We start from the raw sequence: 15,894 nt of genomic DNA, 5'->3' as shown, positions 1-15,894 counted from the left end.
GGCTTTCAAATTGTAGAGTCTCAAACAATACCTAATAGTAATAGATATCTCAATATATGACGATACACAGATCGATGGCAAATGACTCCTACTCTTTTCCTCGCTTTTGTAATCCTGGCCAAGGCACTCTATTTATTTTTCCCCCCAAAATTTAACATTTATTTCTTGACATCTCTGGGAGATATACAGAACAAAAAGAAGTGGTCCCTAATCTATTGGAGTTATAATCTATTAGGGGTAGAGAAAATACCACATAAAAATTTAAACAATGCAAACTAGTGTGTGGTTAATTGCCAGCTTTGATACAGCTGCTTGAAACTGAGGACAGTTATTAGTTAGATCCATTAGACAATAACTAGCTTGTCTAGGTATTAGAAAATTGTAATCTGTCTTCACTTTGTTCTTGCAAAATTGCATACCCACCAAGCTTTACATAGCTTAGACAAGGTACCACAAGACTCACTTCACCACCCCCCATAAATAGTACCTCTGGCATACAAGCCTTAAGGTGTGTGCCCAAGTTGTTTTTCAGGAACAAGGAGTCACCTCTCATTCAGTTCAAACCCGTTGAGACCACCGATCCCTCACCTGGGCCTGTTCAAGTGTCTGATAGGTGACCTTTTGACATCAGAGGGCCAAAACCTCCACCCTCAGAACATACTAATGCCACAATCTTCTGAACATGTGTCCTATGAAGAAACACGAAGCTCATTTTTACCTGTGCAGAACGACAGTTACTTCACATTTTTCTTACCTCCAATCACCTTCCCCCAAGTCTCAGACCACCCTGCTTCTTTATCCCATAAATATCCCAAGCCCCTCGCCTTTGAGGAGGCAGATTTGAGACTTGTTCTTCTCTCTTCTCACTTGACTGCTTTGGGAAAAAAACCCTTCTTTGATGCAAACCTTGGTGTCTCAGCGTTTGACTTGGTGCCCATCGGGCAAATAAACCTGATTCGGTAACATAATGAATTGAGAAAGAGGGGGATGTCTGTAGACTAGACTAGACTAGAGGCGATTCCTATAATCCAGAAATAGATAAGAATCGTTAGGGGTTGATGGATGATCTGGGTAGCCCATGTACCCAATAATTTAACAAGCTCTTAATTGGCAACGTACACTGGGTCAAGAACCAGTATTCTCTGTGTGTTGTGCAACATCTCACCTGGCCTGACTAATGAAAACCAAATGCATTTGGAATGGAAATGACATATATGTAGATCACGTGTTTGATGAGCTCTTTTGCCACCCTGATCTATGTAAACAAACTCAAATAAAGGAAGAACGTCTGGATTATAAAAAGAAGGCAAACATCACTCAGTTAGCCTCTCCAGGAGCAAGATTTGAACATGAAGATTCTTTTACCACTGACCTTTCTGGTTTTTATTAGTTCTCCAGGTTGGACAATAGAGAGGCACTACTACATAGGCATTAGAGAAACTACTTGGAATTATGCTCCTACTGGTAAATATATGCTCAATGTAATGCCTATTTCAGAAGATCAGTAAGTAATACCTTCACACTGAAAAAGTTGCTATCAGAAGCAAACGTTGATAATTATTATTCACTGATAAAATGCTGCTAAAGAATTTTCCATGATTGACCCTTTCAGGGCACATTTGCTATTAGAACCGCTTCCTTTGAATTTTTAGTATAAGCATGACATGGAAGACAGCTATTAATATAAATCAGAAATTGCTCCTTCCTGGGATTATTGCCACTCTTGCCCTCATGATGCATATTTCAGGGATCATCTCTAATTCTGTATTTATCATCGATTTTTTTTGAGTGGTGCTCAAGATGTAAAACAACACTTTTCCTTCTGATATGGAGTCTATGGCAGAGATTGTAAAATTGCAGCTCTCTTCTTGATTTCTCTGTTCAGATAATTGGGACGAGGAAATCTAGAGGTTATGAGTTGGGTTCTGATTTACTATGTTTGTGTGCCAAATTGCCCCCAATTCTACCAACAAATCCACGAATCATTGAAATGTGTAAACAATCTTAACTTGTAGGAATTGATCTGATGCTTGAGAGCTAAAGTAACCTCAAGGTAGGGTTAGAAACCTTTCGTGGTTCAGTACAAAGAATTTGGTAAGTCATTTAAACCGTAATACCATGTATATTACTTGCTACATTTGCATTTGATCTTTTCACCAGAACTTCCAAACTTCTCCTTGCCTACTACCCTGTTTTTGACTCCTTCTAGATTTTCGCCAGTGTCTGGGTTTGCTCTATAAAATTAGGCTGTAACGCTTCTTACTTCTAGTTTCAGTTGATTTAACACTGTTTTCTTTCCAGTCAAAACTTGTTCAAGTTCTTGTTTGTTTGTTTGTTTGTTTACAGAGAGTTTCAGTCCCAAACATATCTAAAACAAAGCCAAGATAGGATAGGACCTGTATATAAAAAGGCTTTGTATTTTGAGTACACGGATGATACATTTCAAACGATCATTGAAAAACCATCCTGGTTGGGATTTTTAGGTCCAATCATGAAAGCAGAGACTGGAGACCTCATTTGTGTACATGTGAAAAATTTTGCTTCAAGAAACTATAGTTTCCATCCTCACGGAATCACCTGCACTAAAGAAAACGAAGGTAAGTGGGTCCCCTTTCCTTAGATTCCTGAGCTCTTGCTTATGAAGAGTCTGAGCCCCAAACCTCAGGAAAAGCAAGGTAATCGTGAGCTAGGAGTAGTTTGGGGTGAATGCGGAATTTTACTTCAGATGTCTTTAATTTTTATATCCCAGATTGTTCTTTAATTTCTCATTTGAAATGAGTGGACCCTCCCCCCTGCACCCAGTGCAATTTCTGGGAAAGAAAACACACTTTTCTCTTATGTAAATAAATAAATAAGTAAATAATTTGGGGATGGGTAGGAGACACTCATGAGCTAAATGTTAGGTTGGCAGAAATATTGTTCTGCCTTCATTTCATTTCCATTTCCTAGCGGATGAGGATTAGCTTCTTGGAAAACATCACTGTCAGGTGAAGTCACTATTTTCCAGACAGTATCTTCTCCCCTAAACATCCACACTCGCAGCTGCCTGATGGTGTTGGAAAAAGGAAGGGAAGAGAAAGCTAGCAAACAGGGTTTTGTGTTCAACATGCAGCAAGGTCGTCTCAAAAGATGATAAACGATAGGTTGGTCATGCTTCAAAGTCTTCTGTTGAATGAAGGAATGTTACCTATAATTATCAGATTCCAGCTTCAAGAGGTGGAGATATGAAGCCAACTTCTAGGAGAGGAAGCAAAAAAAAGAGAGCAAGACCCCAGATTCAGACTAAGGTAGTAGCTCAGTATAATATCAGCTATGCAGAAGGCCACTTCCCGATGCCTGTGGGCAGCTTGTAGATAACATGGATCCTCTTGAGGCCCTGGGTCCCAAAGTCTGATTTGCAGTATAGAAAATACGGAGGGCAACTCAGAATCCTAGCTCTCTGTATCCAAGATCTAGCACATAGTAGGTACACAATAAATATTTATGAAATCTATCAATAAAGGTGATGATAGTCTGTTAATATGCTGCCTGACTCATTCCAATTTAGTCTGGAAACTGGCCAAGTTGGGCATTCAGGTAGAAACCAAGTAAGGGGGATCTAGGGAGACAAGAGGCAGGAGAGAGGAAGGTGGAGATGCACACTTTATTCTAAAAATACAAATTAACATACATTCATGACTTAATGGAGAAAGCGTGGGTCACATTCATGACTTAATGGAGAAAGCGTGGGTCACATTCAAAACAGTGTCGTCCGGTGGTTACTGTGACCACACTGCAGGTTGTTTTCTAGGCACTCTCTATCCTGATAACACTACAGGCCCGCAAAAGGAAGATGACCGGCTAGAGCCAGGGGCAGAGTATACTTACCGGTGGTTTGTAGAAGAAACTCAGGGGCCTTGTCCCAATGACCGTAACTGCATGACACGGATGTACCACTCCCATGTAGAAACTCTCAAAGATGTGGCTTCAGGACTTCTTGGACCAATTCTGACTTGTAAAAGAGGTTACATTTTAAATATCTCATTGTAGCAATAGAGCCAACCAGGATACATGGGGTCTCCCTCACTCTTCCAGTGGAATTTTGCTATCAAATGAGCTCTCTTTGCCTGCCTTGACCTTGATTCTCCAGTCAAGAAAGTAACGTTGCCACTTGAACTCTGAGCGCTAGATGGCAATCTTGAGTCCAATGCCGCCATTCAAGTCCAAGAGTGCAGGTTGGACACTAGATGGTAGTCAAACCCAGAGATCGTCACCTTAGCCACCTTCACACAAAACTCTGCCACCCTTCTACAGAAAAGTGTTGAACCCACAGGGTGGGAGGAAATAGGGAGATGAGAGGCTGTCTGCCTATTCCTTGCATGCTCCGTTCCTTAGGTTTCTGTCTGTGGAGGTGCAAGATTTTACTTTTACATTTTGAGTGGAATCAGTTAGAATCACTAGTTTATTTCATAGCAAAAAGAATTTCTGCAAAGAGGAAGTTTTGCTGTTTTGCTGTTTTGTTTCAGGAACCCTGGATAGAGACGTGGAAAAAAATATCCACGAGTCTTATGTTCTGATGTTTTCTATAACTGGAAAACCGTAGCTGATATATAGATGACAATATTAATATATATACTGAATCTGGCCAAGTTAATGCTAGAGATTCTGGCTTCTGGGAGAGCAATCTCATGTGCTGTAAGATTATAAAGAACTTTCTCATTCATTATACCCTATAATTCTAAATTCTATGATTCTATTTCATGATTTCCCTTAGTTTGAGTTTGTTTAAATGAGTTTCTATTTCCCAGTTTTTTACCCCGGGTATGCTGGTTGATAGGCAAATCATCTAGTAAATCCTCTTGGTTTCCAAAGTTTCATAGCAAGTAAAGTTAAACAGATGCATTTGTTTCTAAAATCTGATATTGATCAAAAGTACGTGGTGACAGCATAGCAAAGATGTAATTTTAAGGTAATAAAATATTATAGAAGAACAAAGACATAACGGACCAGATATCTTATGGAAATGTGTTTCTATGTAGAACTTTTCAGAAAAGATGCTCTTGTTATCTCAGTCACCTTTATCCTTGTATTCTTCTTCCATGGACTTAGCTTCTTTCTATTCTTTTCCCCTTTTCACTGCTTCCTGCTTTTTAGCTTACTTTTCCTCCTCTTGCCTCTAAATTTGTGTGCTCCACAGCTTTAATCAGAAACAATGCTTATGGCCTCTTTTTTGGGAAAGCAAATCAAGTCCTGTTGTAGATTATGCATGAGAACAATGATGATACTGCCAGGCTTATGTGATGAGAAAATGCATAGAATCTATACCATGTGGCCTTGATCTAACATGCTTGATAGGTTAATTTACATCTGTTTTCAGCAATAAATGGATACATGTATGGAAATCTGCCCAATCTCACCATGTGTGCAGAGGACAGGGTCAAGTGGTATTTTGTTGGCATGAGTGGTGTGTTGGACACACACTCCATCTTTACCCACGGACAAACTCTGATCTCTCGGAATCACAGAAAAGACACCGTTACTGTCTTCTCTGCCTCAATGCAAGATGCCTTCTTGGTAGCCAAGGGTGCTGGAGAGTGGATGCTGGGCTGTCAGATACATGGTAGGGATTTATTCCTTTTACATAATACAGGGTCAGGGGACTCCCAGGGTTACGACCCATTACAAATGCCTCATCTTTCAAATGGGGGAAATGCCATCGGGGAGGTGATAAGATTGCCTTTTGGAAAGTCAGTGACACAGTTAGGACTAGAACCCATGTCTCTGACACCTTTAACTTTATGGTAATAAACCCTTTTATGTATATAGGGATTATTTTTGTTGTTGTTTTTACAAAAAAGAAGTTTATATTCATTAGCTGGTTAGCCTTACAAGAACCCTGAGTGTCAGACAGAGCATGTATTATTACACCTTTTTTTTAAATTGAGAAAACAAGTTCCAAGATGTTAAAACACTTACCCAAAACCCTATGAGAGGCAGGAATTATGTAGGACCAAGTAATTCTAACCCAGTACCCAGTAAACCTCCTTATTTTAGTTTATTTCCCTCTTCAATCACACTTCACATTTAATGATAGGAAGGCCTGTTATGAAGTTATTGATCTTCTCTATTCTTAAATATGACTAAACTCTACATATAATCATGTAAATGTTTTGTTTTATTTCTCAATCAGTAAACATGATGGTTACTAGAACTGAAGAATTTTTTTCTTTTTTTTTTTTTGTACAAAAATGGGGTTTACTTCTCTGAGAAAAACCTTTCTTCTTTCTAAGTCCCATACTTTGGTTAGCATCTTACTTCAATTAGTTATTTAAACAACTAAACAACAAGTATTTATTGGGATTTCCTATGTGCTGTGTCCCTCCCAGGGTTGTGAGAAAAAGGAGGCCCACACACAGCTATAATAACTCGACAGAATTTAATGATAAAAAGGTTCTCACTTAGAAAGGAATATTGTTTTAACATATGTTTTAAAGGTTAAAACGTACACTCAGCCCCACTCCTCCTATTTACCTCGTTTACAGATCTTGCCTTTAAATCAGGTCTTTCCTCCTCAACTCTGCAGAAAAAAATAGGGTCAGCCTAGGCACAGTTGAGAAAGCTTCTGAAAGTTCTTTGGCTGATGGACCCCATAGCCTTCCCTTGTGTTTCTTCTCTTCCTGTGACCTACAGTTTGGGGGGGGGGGTTTGTTTGTTTTTGGTTTTTTGTTTTGTTTTGTTTTTAGGAATTACAAGAATACATGAATAGACCTGCTGGAAAGAAAGGAAGAAAAGAAAGAGGAAGGAGCGGGGTCGGGGGGGGGGGAGCAAAGGAGGGAGGGAGAATTTGGTGGCGGCAGCAGACAGAAAGAGTGAAAGTCTAATATGGTATCTGGGAGCCACCTCATAGGACCTCCAGAGAGTTGAGAATTAAATAAGCCAGCTGATAAACTTGTGGTAGCTTCAAATTGGCCAAGGGGGAGAGTTTACACTACCAAAATTAGCAAAAAAAGAAAAAGAAAGAGAAGAATCAGATTTTGTGTTCGCCTTTAGAGAAATGGTTTAAGAATAGACCATTAGTCCAACCCTACCCCGCTACCATCCCAGTTCCCTCTCCAGAGAATAATCCCTGTAAGCAAGTTTGCGTGAATACCTGCAAAACTGTTTACCATGCATTTTCATACAATATATATGAACATGTAGAAATTAAAAATGCACAGGTATTGTTTTGTGTTTTGTTCTACATAAGTAGATCACACTGCATATAAGTTTTATTTAATTATATAACTTTAAAAACTAGGCTATTATTTTTATATAATAGGTTTTTCTTTATTCTGCTGCTTGCTTTCTTTACTCATCCATATGCCTTGAAATCTTTTCCATGACGTTCCCTATACTTCTAACTTACTCTTTTAAACAGTTGTATAGTTTTCCATATTTGAGATGTAGCCTAACTTATTTAACCATTTGCCTACTGATAGATATTTAAATAGCTTTCACCTTCTTGGTTCACTAACAGTGTTATAGCTAACCCCTTTTTATTTCTGTCTTTTTATGTATGTGCAAATATGTGTCTTGCTTAACTACGAAGAAGTGAAATTTTTTAATGGAAGGGTTTTTAATTTTAACAAATGCTGCCTAATTGCCTTCCAAAAAGTCTGTATTAATTTACTCTCCCACCAATGTCGCTCTAAAATCAAAACACAGGACTGATGCCCTCATGGAAATATACCTGCTTTGATTTTCTTCCTGCCTGCCAACTAGTTAATCTAATAAACCAACTAACTCATTAGTAATTAATGGTAACAATTTCAGACCCATAAGGGAAAATACTTTTGGCTAAACAGACTCTCAAATTCCTCTTGGTAAGCAGGTGCCATATTCATGTAGGAGCTGTTCCAATGCTGGTTATTATTCTCCACTAATACATGTTCCTCTAACATTCATCTTGGCCTCCTGAGTTTTATACTTGCTTCATACATTTCAGGTTTTTACACAGATTCCATAAATAAAATACCTCAAATTTCTCAAAGGAAGGGGAAGTTGCAATGTTGTTGGCTACAATTTTAAAAATACATATGGACTAAGAAAAATGTTTTAATATTTTCATAACATTCTCTACTTGGGTTTACTGTTTTTCAGAAGGTATGCAGACCTTCTTCAATGTAAGGAGTTGCCAAAACCCTTTAACAGATGTTATTGGGACACAAGTTTTACATTATTATATTGCTGCTGAAGAAATTTTTTGGAACTATGCTCCATCTGGTATAGATTTCTTCACTGGAAATAATTTAACAGCAGCTGGAAGGTAATGATTCAGCAATTAAAATATTTAGAGCTAAATAAAGATAACTGGACTTTTTCATAACTTAGCTACTCCTGAAAAGATTTAGGTATCTTATAATAAAAAGATACTGATAAAATAAAGGTAGGAAAATAATTATAACAATTATTGGAAAATATTGAGCCTAGGGATCATTGCTACACAAAATTTTTCTCTAAAAGCCTTGGAAGCCACTGCCAAGAAAAACATACTGCTTATCTTTTTCTTAGAGCTAAATTTTAAAATGGATTTATTTTATAATTATGAGATATTTAACAGCACAGTGGATGGTATTATCAACTGTGTTGTTAAATATCTCCTTATTATAAAATAATTTTTGTAAAATAGCAAGAGCAATTTTACAAAAATTCAAAAATATTCCTCATATGTAATTGGTACTTTCCTGCTAAGATCTGAGGATATAATTAATAATTTCTTATGACATCCTTAAATAATTTTATATAAATATTTTTTACTCAATAACACCTAAGGATATATTACCAACTGCTTCTTTAATAACCAAAAACTAAGACTAAAATACATTACTGTGACACTGGCATTTAAAAGTGCACAAAAAGTTTTTCTGATGGCCCAACTGCTAAATATATTTACCAATTTGAAGATTACAGGAGTTTCAATTCTTTTGGTCTATTGAATGAAAGTTTTATGTTAGAAAATGTCAAGTTCTATAACCACCAAAAAATAATGTTTCCCATAGTATTTTTTTTTCTAATTTACTCACAGAAAATTTAAGAAAACTAAGAATGTTATGTCAGGTGAATATTTTCTCTTCTTACATTTTAAGCTCATCAATAAATTCAATCTATGTAGTGGAAATTTTGTATTAATTGTGAAAAGGCTATCTGGGCTTAGAGCAAAAATTAAATTCAACTCTCATTTTATATTGACTAAAATAAGTATGAATTAATAGATTCTTTTGGCTTGCACGATTCTCCTGACTATGAAGTTTGATGATATCTCAGCATTGCAAGCCATCACTTCTTACTAGGGAACACTTTTTCTCAGGGGACTCCATTTTATGTTATTATAATAGAATTAAAAAGTCAAGAATGACATCTCTCATCTCAATACTATAGCATATCAGCACAGTTGTTTTAAAAGCAATGTTTGTTACTACCTGCCTTTAAAAAAATCAGACAAGTGTTTTTAAAATTTTATTCCAAAAGAAGATGTGTAGATAAACTAGTAGGTAGTACACAGACAGACACTTGTATACACATGTATAGACAAAAGACTGAAAAAATATCCATGGAAAATGTTGGCAGTGATTATATAGAGATGGTGGGATTATGAAGATTTTAATTTTCTTTGTCTTATTTTTCTTTATTTTCCAAATTTTCTATGATGAGTATGCATTGTTTTTATAAACAAATTACAAGTACTTTAAAACAGATGCATGTAGGTTCTTGCTTTCTTTTCACATGATCACTGTAAATTTAAACGTTCTTTGTGTATCTACTTTCTCTGTACAGTGAATCCCGGCTCTATTTTGAACAAGGCCCAAACAGAACTGGAGGAATTTACAAAAAACTAGTTTACTTTGAATACACAGATGCTTCCTTCCAAACACAGAAGGCAAAAGCAAATCACCTCGAGCTCCTTGGTAAAATTATTTCATAGCTTGTGGGGTTATAAACACCATTTATACATATTCTGTGCCATCAAAAGAATATTCGCCAGTTTACAGTTTTAGAGATTTTATCTCTCATCTTACAGCCTTATGAAAACAATACATGCCTATTCACCTGATTTTAAACTGCATTCTTTTGTCCCTGTAAATCCAATAAGATGAATATATCCATGTGAATTTCTAAGACCCTGAATCATCTACACCTCTTGTAACTGGATGCATTTCTGGTTCACGGCATGATCCCTTTAATTTGTTCCTAGAAGAACCTTACCCAAGTACACAACCTGACAATGACGTTTATGAACACTGAAGACAGCGCTAACTCTGTTGGTTTCTAGGCCCTGTCATTAAGGCAGAAACCCCTTCGCCCTCCTCATATGTAAATCCTAGCACAACCTATGTCTATACATGGGAAGTTCCAACAGATGTGGGTCCCACCTCCACGGACCCCAACTGCCTGACCTGCTTATACTACTCCTCAGTAAATTTTTAAAAAGACATCAACAGTGGCCTTGCAGGGCCTCTCCTCGTGTGCAGAATTGGAAGTCTTGGAAAGGATGGCAAACAGGTGAGTCCTGGGATCTATGTCCAGGTATGCCTTGGTGAGAGGTTACCGGAAACAGAACCGGAAGGGAAAGGCAATGTGGCAATGGGCACCTTCAAATTCTGTGTGCTGATGTCTCCCAGTTTTACTCTTTCCTCAACTCCAGACCTGTGTCTTCTCGTGCCCAATGAACACCCAGCCTGGCATGTTCCACGGACACCTCTAATTCCGCTTGACTGTTTTGACTCTTCATCTCCTTCTGGACAGCCACTGCCTGACCCACGCTTCCCTAAGTCGGCCCCTTTTCCTCTGTTCTGTGTCTTTTTTTTTTGGCCGCACTACACCACATGCAGGATCTTAGTTCCCCAACCAGGGATCGAACCCTGGCCCCCTGTATTGGAAGCGTGGAGTCTTAACCACTGGACCGCCAGGGAAGTCCCTATTATTCCACCAAGCCTAGGATTTCCATCAACAACTCCTTCTTTCTCAGTCACCAGCTCTCCAATACCATTGCCTCATTTGAGGCACATCATCTCTTTCTGAATTCCTGTAAACTCCTAACTCCTGTCCCCACTTTCACCCTGCTTCAATATAGCTCCACATTCCTCCCTTTCTAATCTGATTATAGCACTCTCCACCCTAAAAATCACCCTACAGTTTGTTGGCTCAGAAGGCAACACATCAGACCCTGCTGTGTCCTCCAGATTCATGCTCCCCTCCCCGCCACCCTGCACACGCCATTCTGGTCTTACTGCAGAATTAGCTTGTTAGTCCCTGAGTAAGGACAGCTAATTCACATCTCTTTGATTTTGCCCTTCTTCTTTCTGTCTGGAATGGACTTTCCTCACTGTTTTACCTGCTAAAAGGGGAGACTTTTTAATAAAAAGTCGGCCTGGGGGGTCCCTTCCTTTTCGTCAAACAATATTCCCTAACTGAAGTTAGTTCAAGTTCCTGCAGGTTACTGTAGTTCCTTGTGTATGTTTCTGTTAGAGCACTTAGCCATGCAATTATTTTTACTAGCCTGTTTCTCCCACTAGTCTATAAGTGCCTAGAAACCATAAACAGGGTTTTATTAATTTTTTTATAGCAACCTCAGCCCCTCTCTGGCATGTAGTAGGTGCTCAATAAATGCTTAATGAGTGAATTTCCCTTGTTCTTCACTCACAGGTGAACTGAAATCCAAGTTCTTTTCTGCATTTGTAATTCATATGTCATAAGGCCTTATAAATCCCCCAATACAAATATATATAATTGAATGTATATTTTATTTTAAAATATGGCTATATATTTATATTCATCTGCATAATGAAAGTCATAAAATCTCATAATTCTTACAGTACATACAATTTTTATATATTACCCAAAATATAAATATATACATATATTTCTTCATAAACCCTAAAAATACGGACTTTCTAGAATTGAAAACATTTTATTTAACTTACTTCTTACAAAGCCTCCTATGAGAAGCCTCTATAAATATCTGTGATTATACAGTTTAGTTTTATGGAGTTAAGTTACAGGAGGACCCTAGATTAAGAGCTTTACATGAAAACAGTCGTAGAGATTTCTCCCAACTTCTTAGCTCTGTGATAAATCCATTCACTGGGATTCATGCCTTTATATAAAATGTCCGTAAATGGGGAAGTCAATTGATCAGTTTTTCCAGGAGTCTACAGATCCCCTTGTATGGGAAATCCTGTATAAGGATCAACCATTTGACTAGATTTTGAATACGGGCCATGTATATTTCACGTCTATTTACTTTTCTCTTCTCATCCAGAGAAAGGAATAGACAAAGAATTTTACCTGCTTGCCACAATATTTGATGAAAATCAAAGTTATCTCTTAGATAAAAATATCAGGATATTTACCACAGAGCCTGAAAATGTGGATCCAGAGGATCCTGACTTCCAAGACTCTTAACAAGATGTACTACAAGGCAACACTTAATTTATAAGATAAATGTATTAAGCAGTTGATTAATTTCTCTAGGCCTAAAGTATTACAGATTTTTTAAGAGAGACTTACACTTTCCCCTCAGTGATTGGCTAACATGTTTCATGTTTTCTTTAAATATAATTTCGCAATAACAATATTGCCTACTAGGGTGATTATGTTACACTCAATTTACCAAATATTTACCAATGCCTTTTTGGTGCAATACATTGTTTTAGCTATTGCTAAATGTGATACAGAAAAATCATGTATTTCTCTATTGCCAAAGTAATGGAGTGGATGCGTGGGGTGTTTGTTGAGTTAGTTGGTTGGTTGGTTGGTTGGTTTTTGAAGACTGTAAAGTGTGGTGGGAAAAGGATGGGTCTAGAATGTGGAGATTTGGACTCTGGTCTTAACAGTTCCATTAATTAGCTTAATGACACTGAATAAGTCTCTCTGGCCTTAGTTTCCTCAAATCTAAAAGAAAGGGGTTGACTTGGATAATATTGAGATCTTACATGAATGAACTGCTTAATGATTAGTCCTTAGTTGAGTTTCAAGAGATGTCAAGTACCAATAAGTTAAATACACTTTTCTTTGTCACAAATGTCTTGCAACCATAAATGGAAACATGTATGGAAATCTGCCTGGACTGGATATGTGCTTAGGAGACAACGTTTCATGGCATATTCTTAGTGTGGGATCCAGTAAAGACTTACATGGGATATATTTTTCAAGAAGTACTTTCACTTCCTTAGGAGCAAGGGATGACACCATAGCTCTGTTTCCCCACACCTCCCAATTTATGATACCCGATTCCACAGGTAAGTTGTGGATCTTCTTCATCAGCCAGAAATACGTCCAAAGTATAAAAAAGTGATGTCTTCATATGCACTGAATATTGTTTGTACAGGAAAAAAAAGAAGGTTTTCCAAATAGCATTTAGAAAAGTTTTGCGCTGCTCCATTTAATTTATAGGAACATTAGTATATCATTTTCCTGTACACAAAACCCCCCTGAGCCCTTCCCATTTTTCTCTTCCCAGGCACCAGGCTCTAAATCAACCCATACTTTTCAAAAGCAATGAAGATGCTTTGAAGCATTTGAACTTGTTTTCATTCTATGATCTGCTGCATTTCTTACTCTTCCATCCATTTGTTTCCCAGGTCTTCCTCCTGCATCTACCTTCCTCTATTGTCTCCTGCCTTCCTCTCTTACTCCTCTCCTTTTTACCTTTGCTGTCTAGGGAAATATTTTTACTTCAATGAAGCTGATTGTCACTGGCAATTTGTTTAAAAGCACCTTGTATCAGAGAATTGTTATGGGGATCAGAGGAGCCTCCCCTCCCCTCTGAACCTAATACCCTCATTTGTAAAATAAGGATTGTAATCATTTACAATCCATAAAAAGGAATGAACACAATCATATGAGATAGATACAGTATAGCAAAGGGCCCGGCGTATGTTAGACTTTCAGTAAAATGTTAGTTTCTTCTTTTATCCTGCAGCTCTACCTTAACAAAAAATAAGTAAATAAATAAAATAAAATAAACAATCAAACAAAATCCTTCTTGGTCAAAAAGTACTGGCACCTGTCGAATACTGGCTACACAATAAACAAATTACTCTGTAAATACCATGGATTGGTATCTTAACTCTTTGTGATATCACAGATTCATCTGACTACATCTTTTACATTTCAAAAAATTTTATTTTACTTTCCAAACAAAGCCTGTGCTTATGAGTAGTCAGAAGATTACTCAGCCATAAAAAAAAAAGTTGCCATTTGCAGCAACAATGATGGACATTATCATACTAAGTGAAGTACGTCAGACAAAGAAAGACAAACATCATATGATATCACTTATATGTGGAATTTAAGAAAATGACACAAATGAACTTCTTTACAAAACAGAAATAGACTCACAAAAAAAGACATAGAAAACAAACTTATGGTTATCAAAGGGGAAAGGGGAATAAATTTGGAGGTTGGGATTAACAGATACACACTACTATGTATAAAATAAATAACAAGGACCTACTTATAGCACAGGGAACTATATTCAACATCTTGTAATAATCTATAATGGAAAAGAATCTGAAAAAGTATATATATATTACTGAAGCACTTTGCTGTATGCCAGAAACATTGTAAATCAACTATAATTCAATTTAAAAAATAATTTTCTAAAAGATCATCCAAAAAAAAGTAACTGGAAGAAAAAAAGAAAGATCTTTCTCCAACACTTTCTCTTCTCTGTTGTACACACTCACCCAGTGGCAAGTTATCACCCATTCCCCTCCCACTTCCTCCTCTCCTTTACCCCTGTAGATGTTTCCCTGGACTTAAAAAAAAAAGTAGTCTGCTTTTCGTTCTCTTTCCTAAACAGTATCCACCATAGTGAACACCTGGAGGTGTCAAGGGCTGTGCTATATGGAAATCATTGCTCTCTAAACAAATTCTCTTTCTCAAACCCTTTGAGTCTGAAGGGTTTGCTTCCTTGCCAGTCTTCTTCGCTCTTACCCTCCACGAAAAGTAACAGCAACCACAAAAATATGTACAGAGTTGAAAGAGAATGTTAGTGTGCATGAAGGTGCTACTAAGGAGCAAAGTCAGAACATCATGGGCATAAAATTGTCAAGATAAAAAACAACTGGATTTCAGGTGGAATTTTCTGGTCTGAACCACGCTGGAGTTTTTTTGTTGTTGTTGAGGTGGTTTGTTTTTGTTGTGGTCATTGTTTTGGGTTCTTCGTGGGTTTTTTTTTAACATCTTTATTGGAGTATAATTGTTTTGCAATGCTGTGTTAGTTTCTGCTTTATAACAAAGTGAATCAGCTATACATATACATATATCCCCATATCTCCTCCCTCTTGCGTCTCCCTCCCACCCTCCCTATCCCACCCTTCTAGGTGGTCACAAAGCACAGAGCTGATCTCCCTGTGCTATGTGGCTGCTTCCCACTAGCTATCTATTTTACTTTTGGTAGTGTATATATGTCCATGACACTCTCTCACCTCGTCCCAGCTTACCTTCCCCTCCCCGTGTCCTCAAGTCCATTCTCTACGTCTGCATCTTTGTTCCTGTCCTGCCCCTAGGTTCTTCAGAACACTTTTTTTTTTTTAGATTCCACATATATATGTTAACATATGATATTTATTTTTCTCTTTCTGACTTACTTCACTCTGTATGACAGTCTCTAGGTCCATCCACCTCATTACAAATAACTCAATTTCATTTCTTTTTATGGCTGAGTAATATTCCATTGTATATATGTGCCACACCTTCTTTATCCATTCATATGTTGATGGACACTTAGGTTGCTTCCATGTCCTGGCTATTGTAAATAGAGCTGCAATGAACATTGTGGTACATGACTCTTTTTGAACTATGGTTTTCTCAGGGTATATGCCCAGTACTGGGATTGCTGGGTTGTATGGTAGTTCTATTTTTAGTTTTTTG

The 15,894-nt window shown here is 37.4% G+C and overlaps 1 protein-coding gene across 1 annotated transcript in view; it reads left to right on the top strand.

The window, feature by feature from the left end:
* The first annotated feature begins 1,349 nt into the window (after window positions 1-1,349).
* The window catches only part of LOC118894560 (ceruloplasmin-like), a 31,234-nt gene continuing 16,689 nt past the window's right edge, over window positions 1,350-15,894 (top strand). Inside the window, 12 exon segments of the mRNA XM_036850867.1 lie at window positions 1,350-1,504; window positions 2,347-2,597; window positions 3,791-4,003; window positions 4,506-4,569; window positions 4,571-4,674; window positions 5,357-5,599; window positions 8,119-8,284; window positions 9,793-9,939; window positions 10,037-10,094; window positions 10,303-10,518; window positions 12,280-12,416; window positions 13,036-13,256. Coding sequence (XP_036706762.1) covers window positions 1,350-1,504; window positions 2,347-2,597; window positions 3,791-4,003; window positions 4,506-4,569; window positions 4,571-4,674; window positions 5,357-5,599; window positions 8,119-8,284; window positions 9,793-9,939; window positions 10,037-10,094; window positions 10,303-10,518; window positions 12,280-12,416; window positions 13,036-13,256 — 1,975 coding nt within the window.

This window comes from Balaenoptera musculus, chromosome 4 (genome assembly GCF_009873245.2).
Source record: "Balaenoptera musculus isolate JJ_BM4_2016_0621 chromosome 4, mBalMus1.pri.v3, whole genome shotgun sequence".
Lineage (NCBI taxonomy): Eukaryota > Metazoa > Chordata > Mammalia > Artiodactyla > Balaenopteridae > Balaenoptera > Balaenoptera musculus.
The sequence above is the reverse complement of the archived record's forward strand: the minus strand, read 5'-3'. Positions and strand labels throughout refer to the sequence as shown.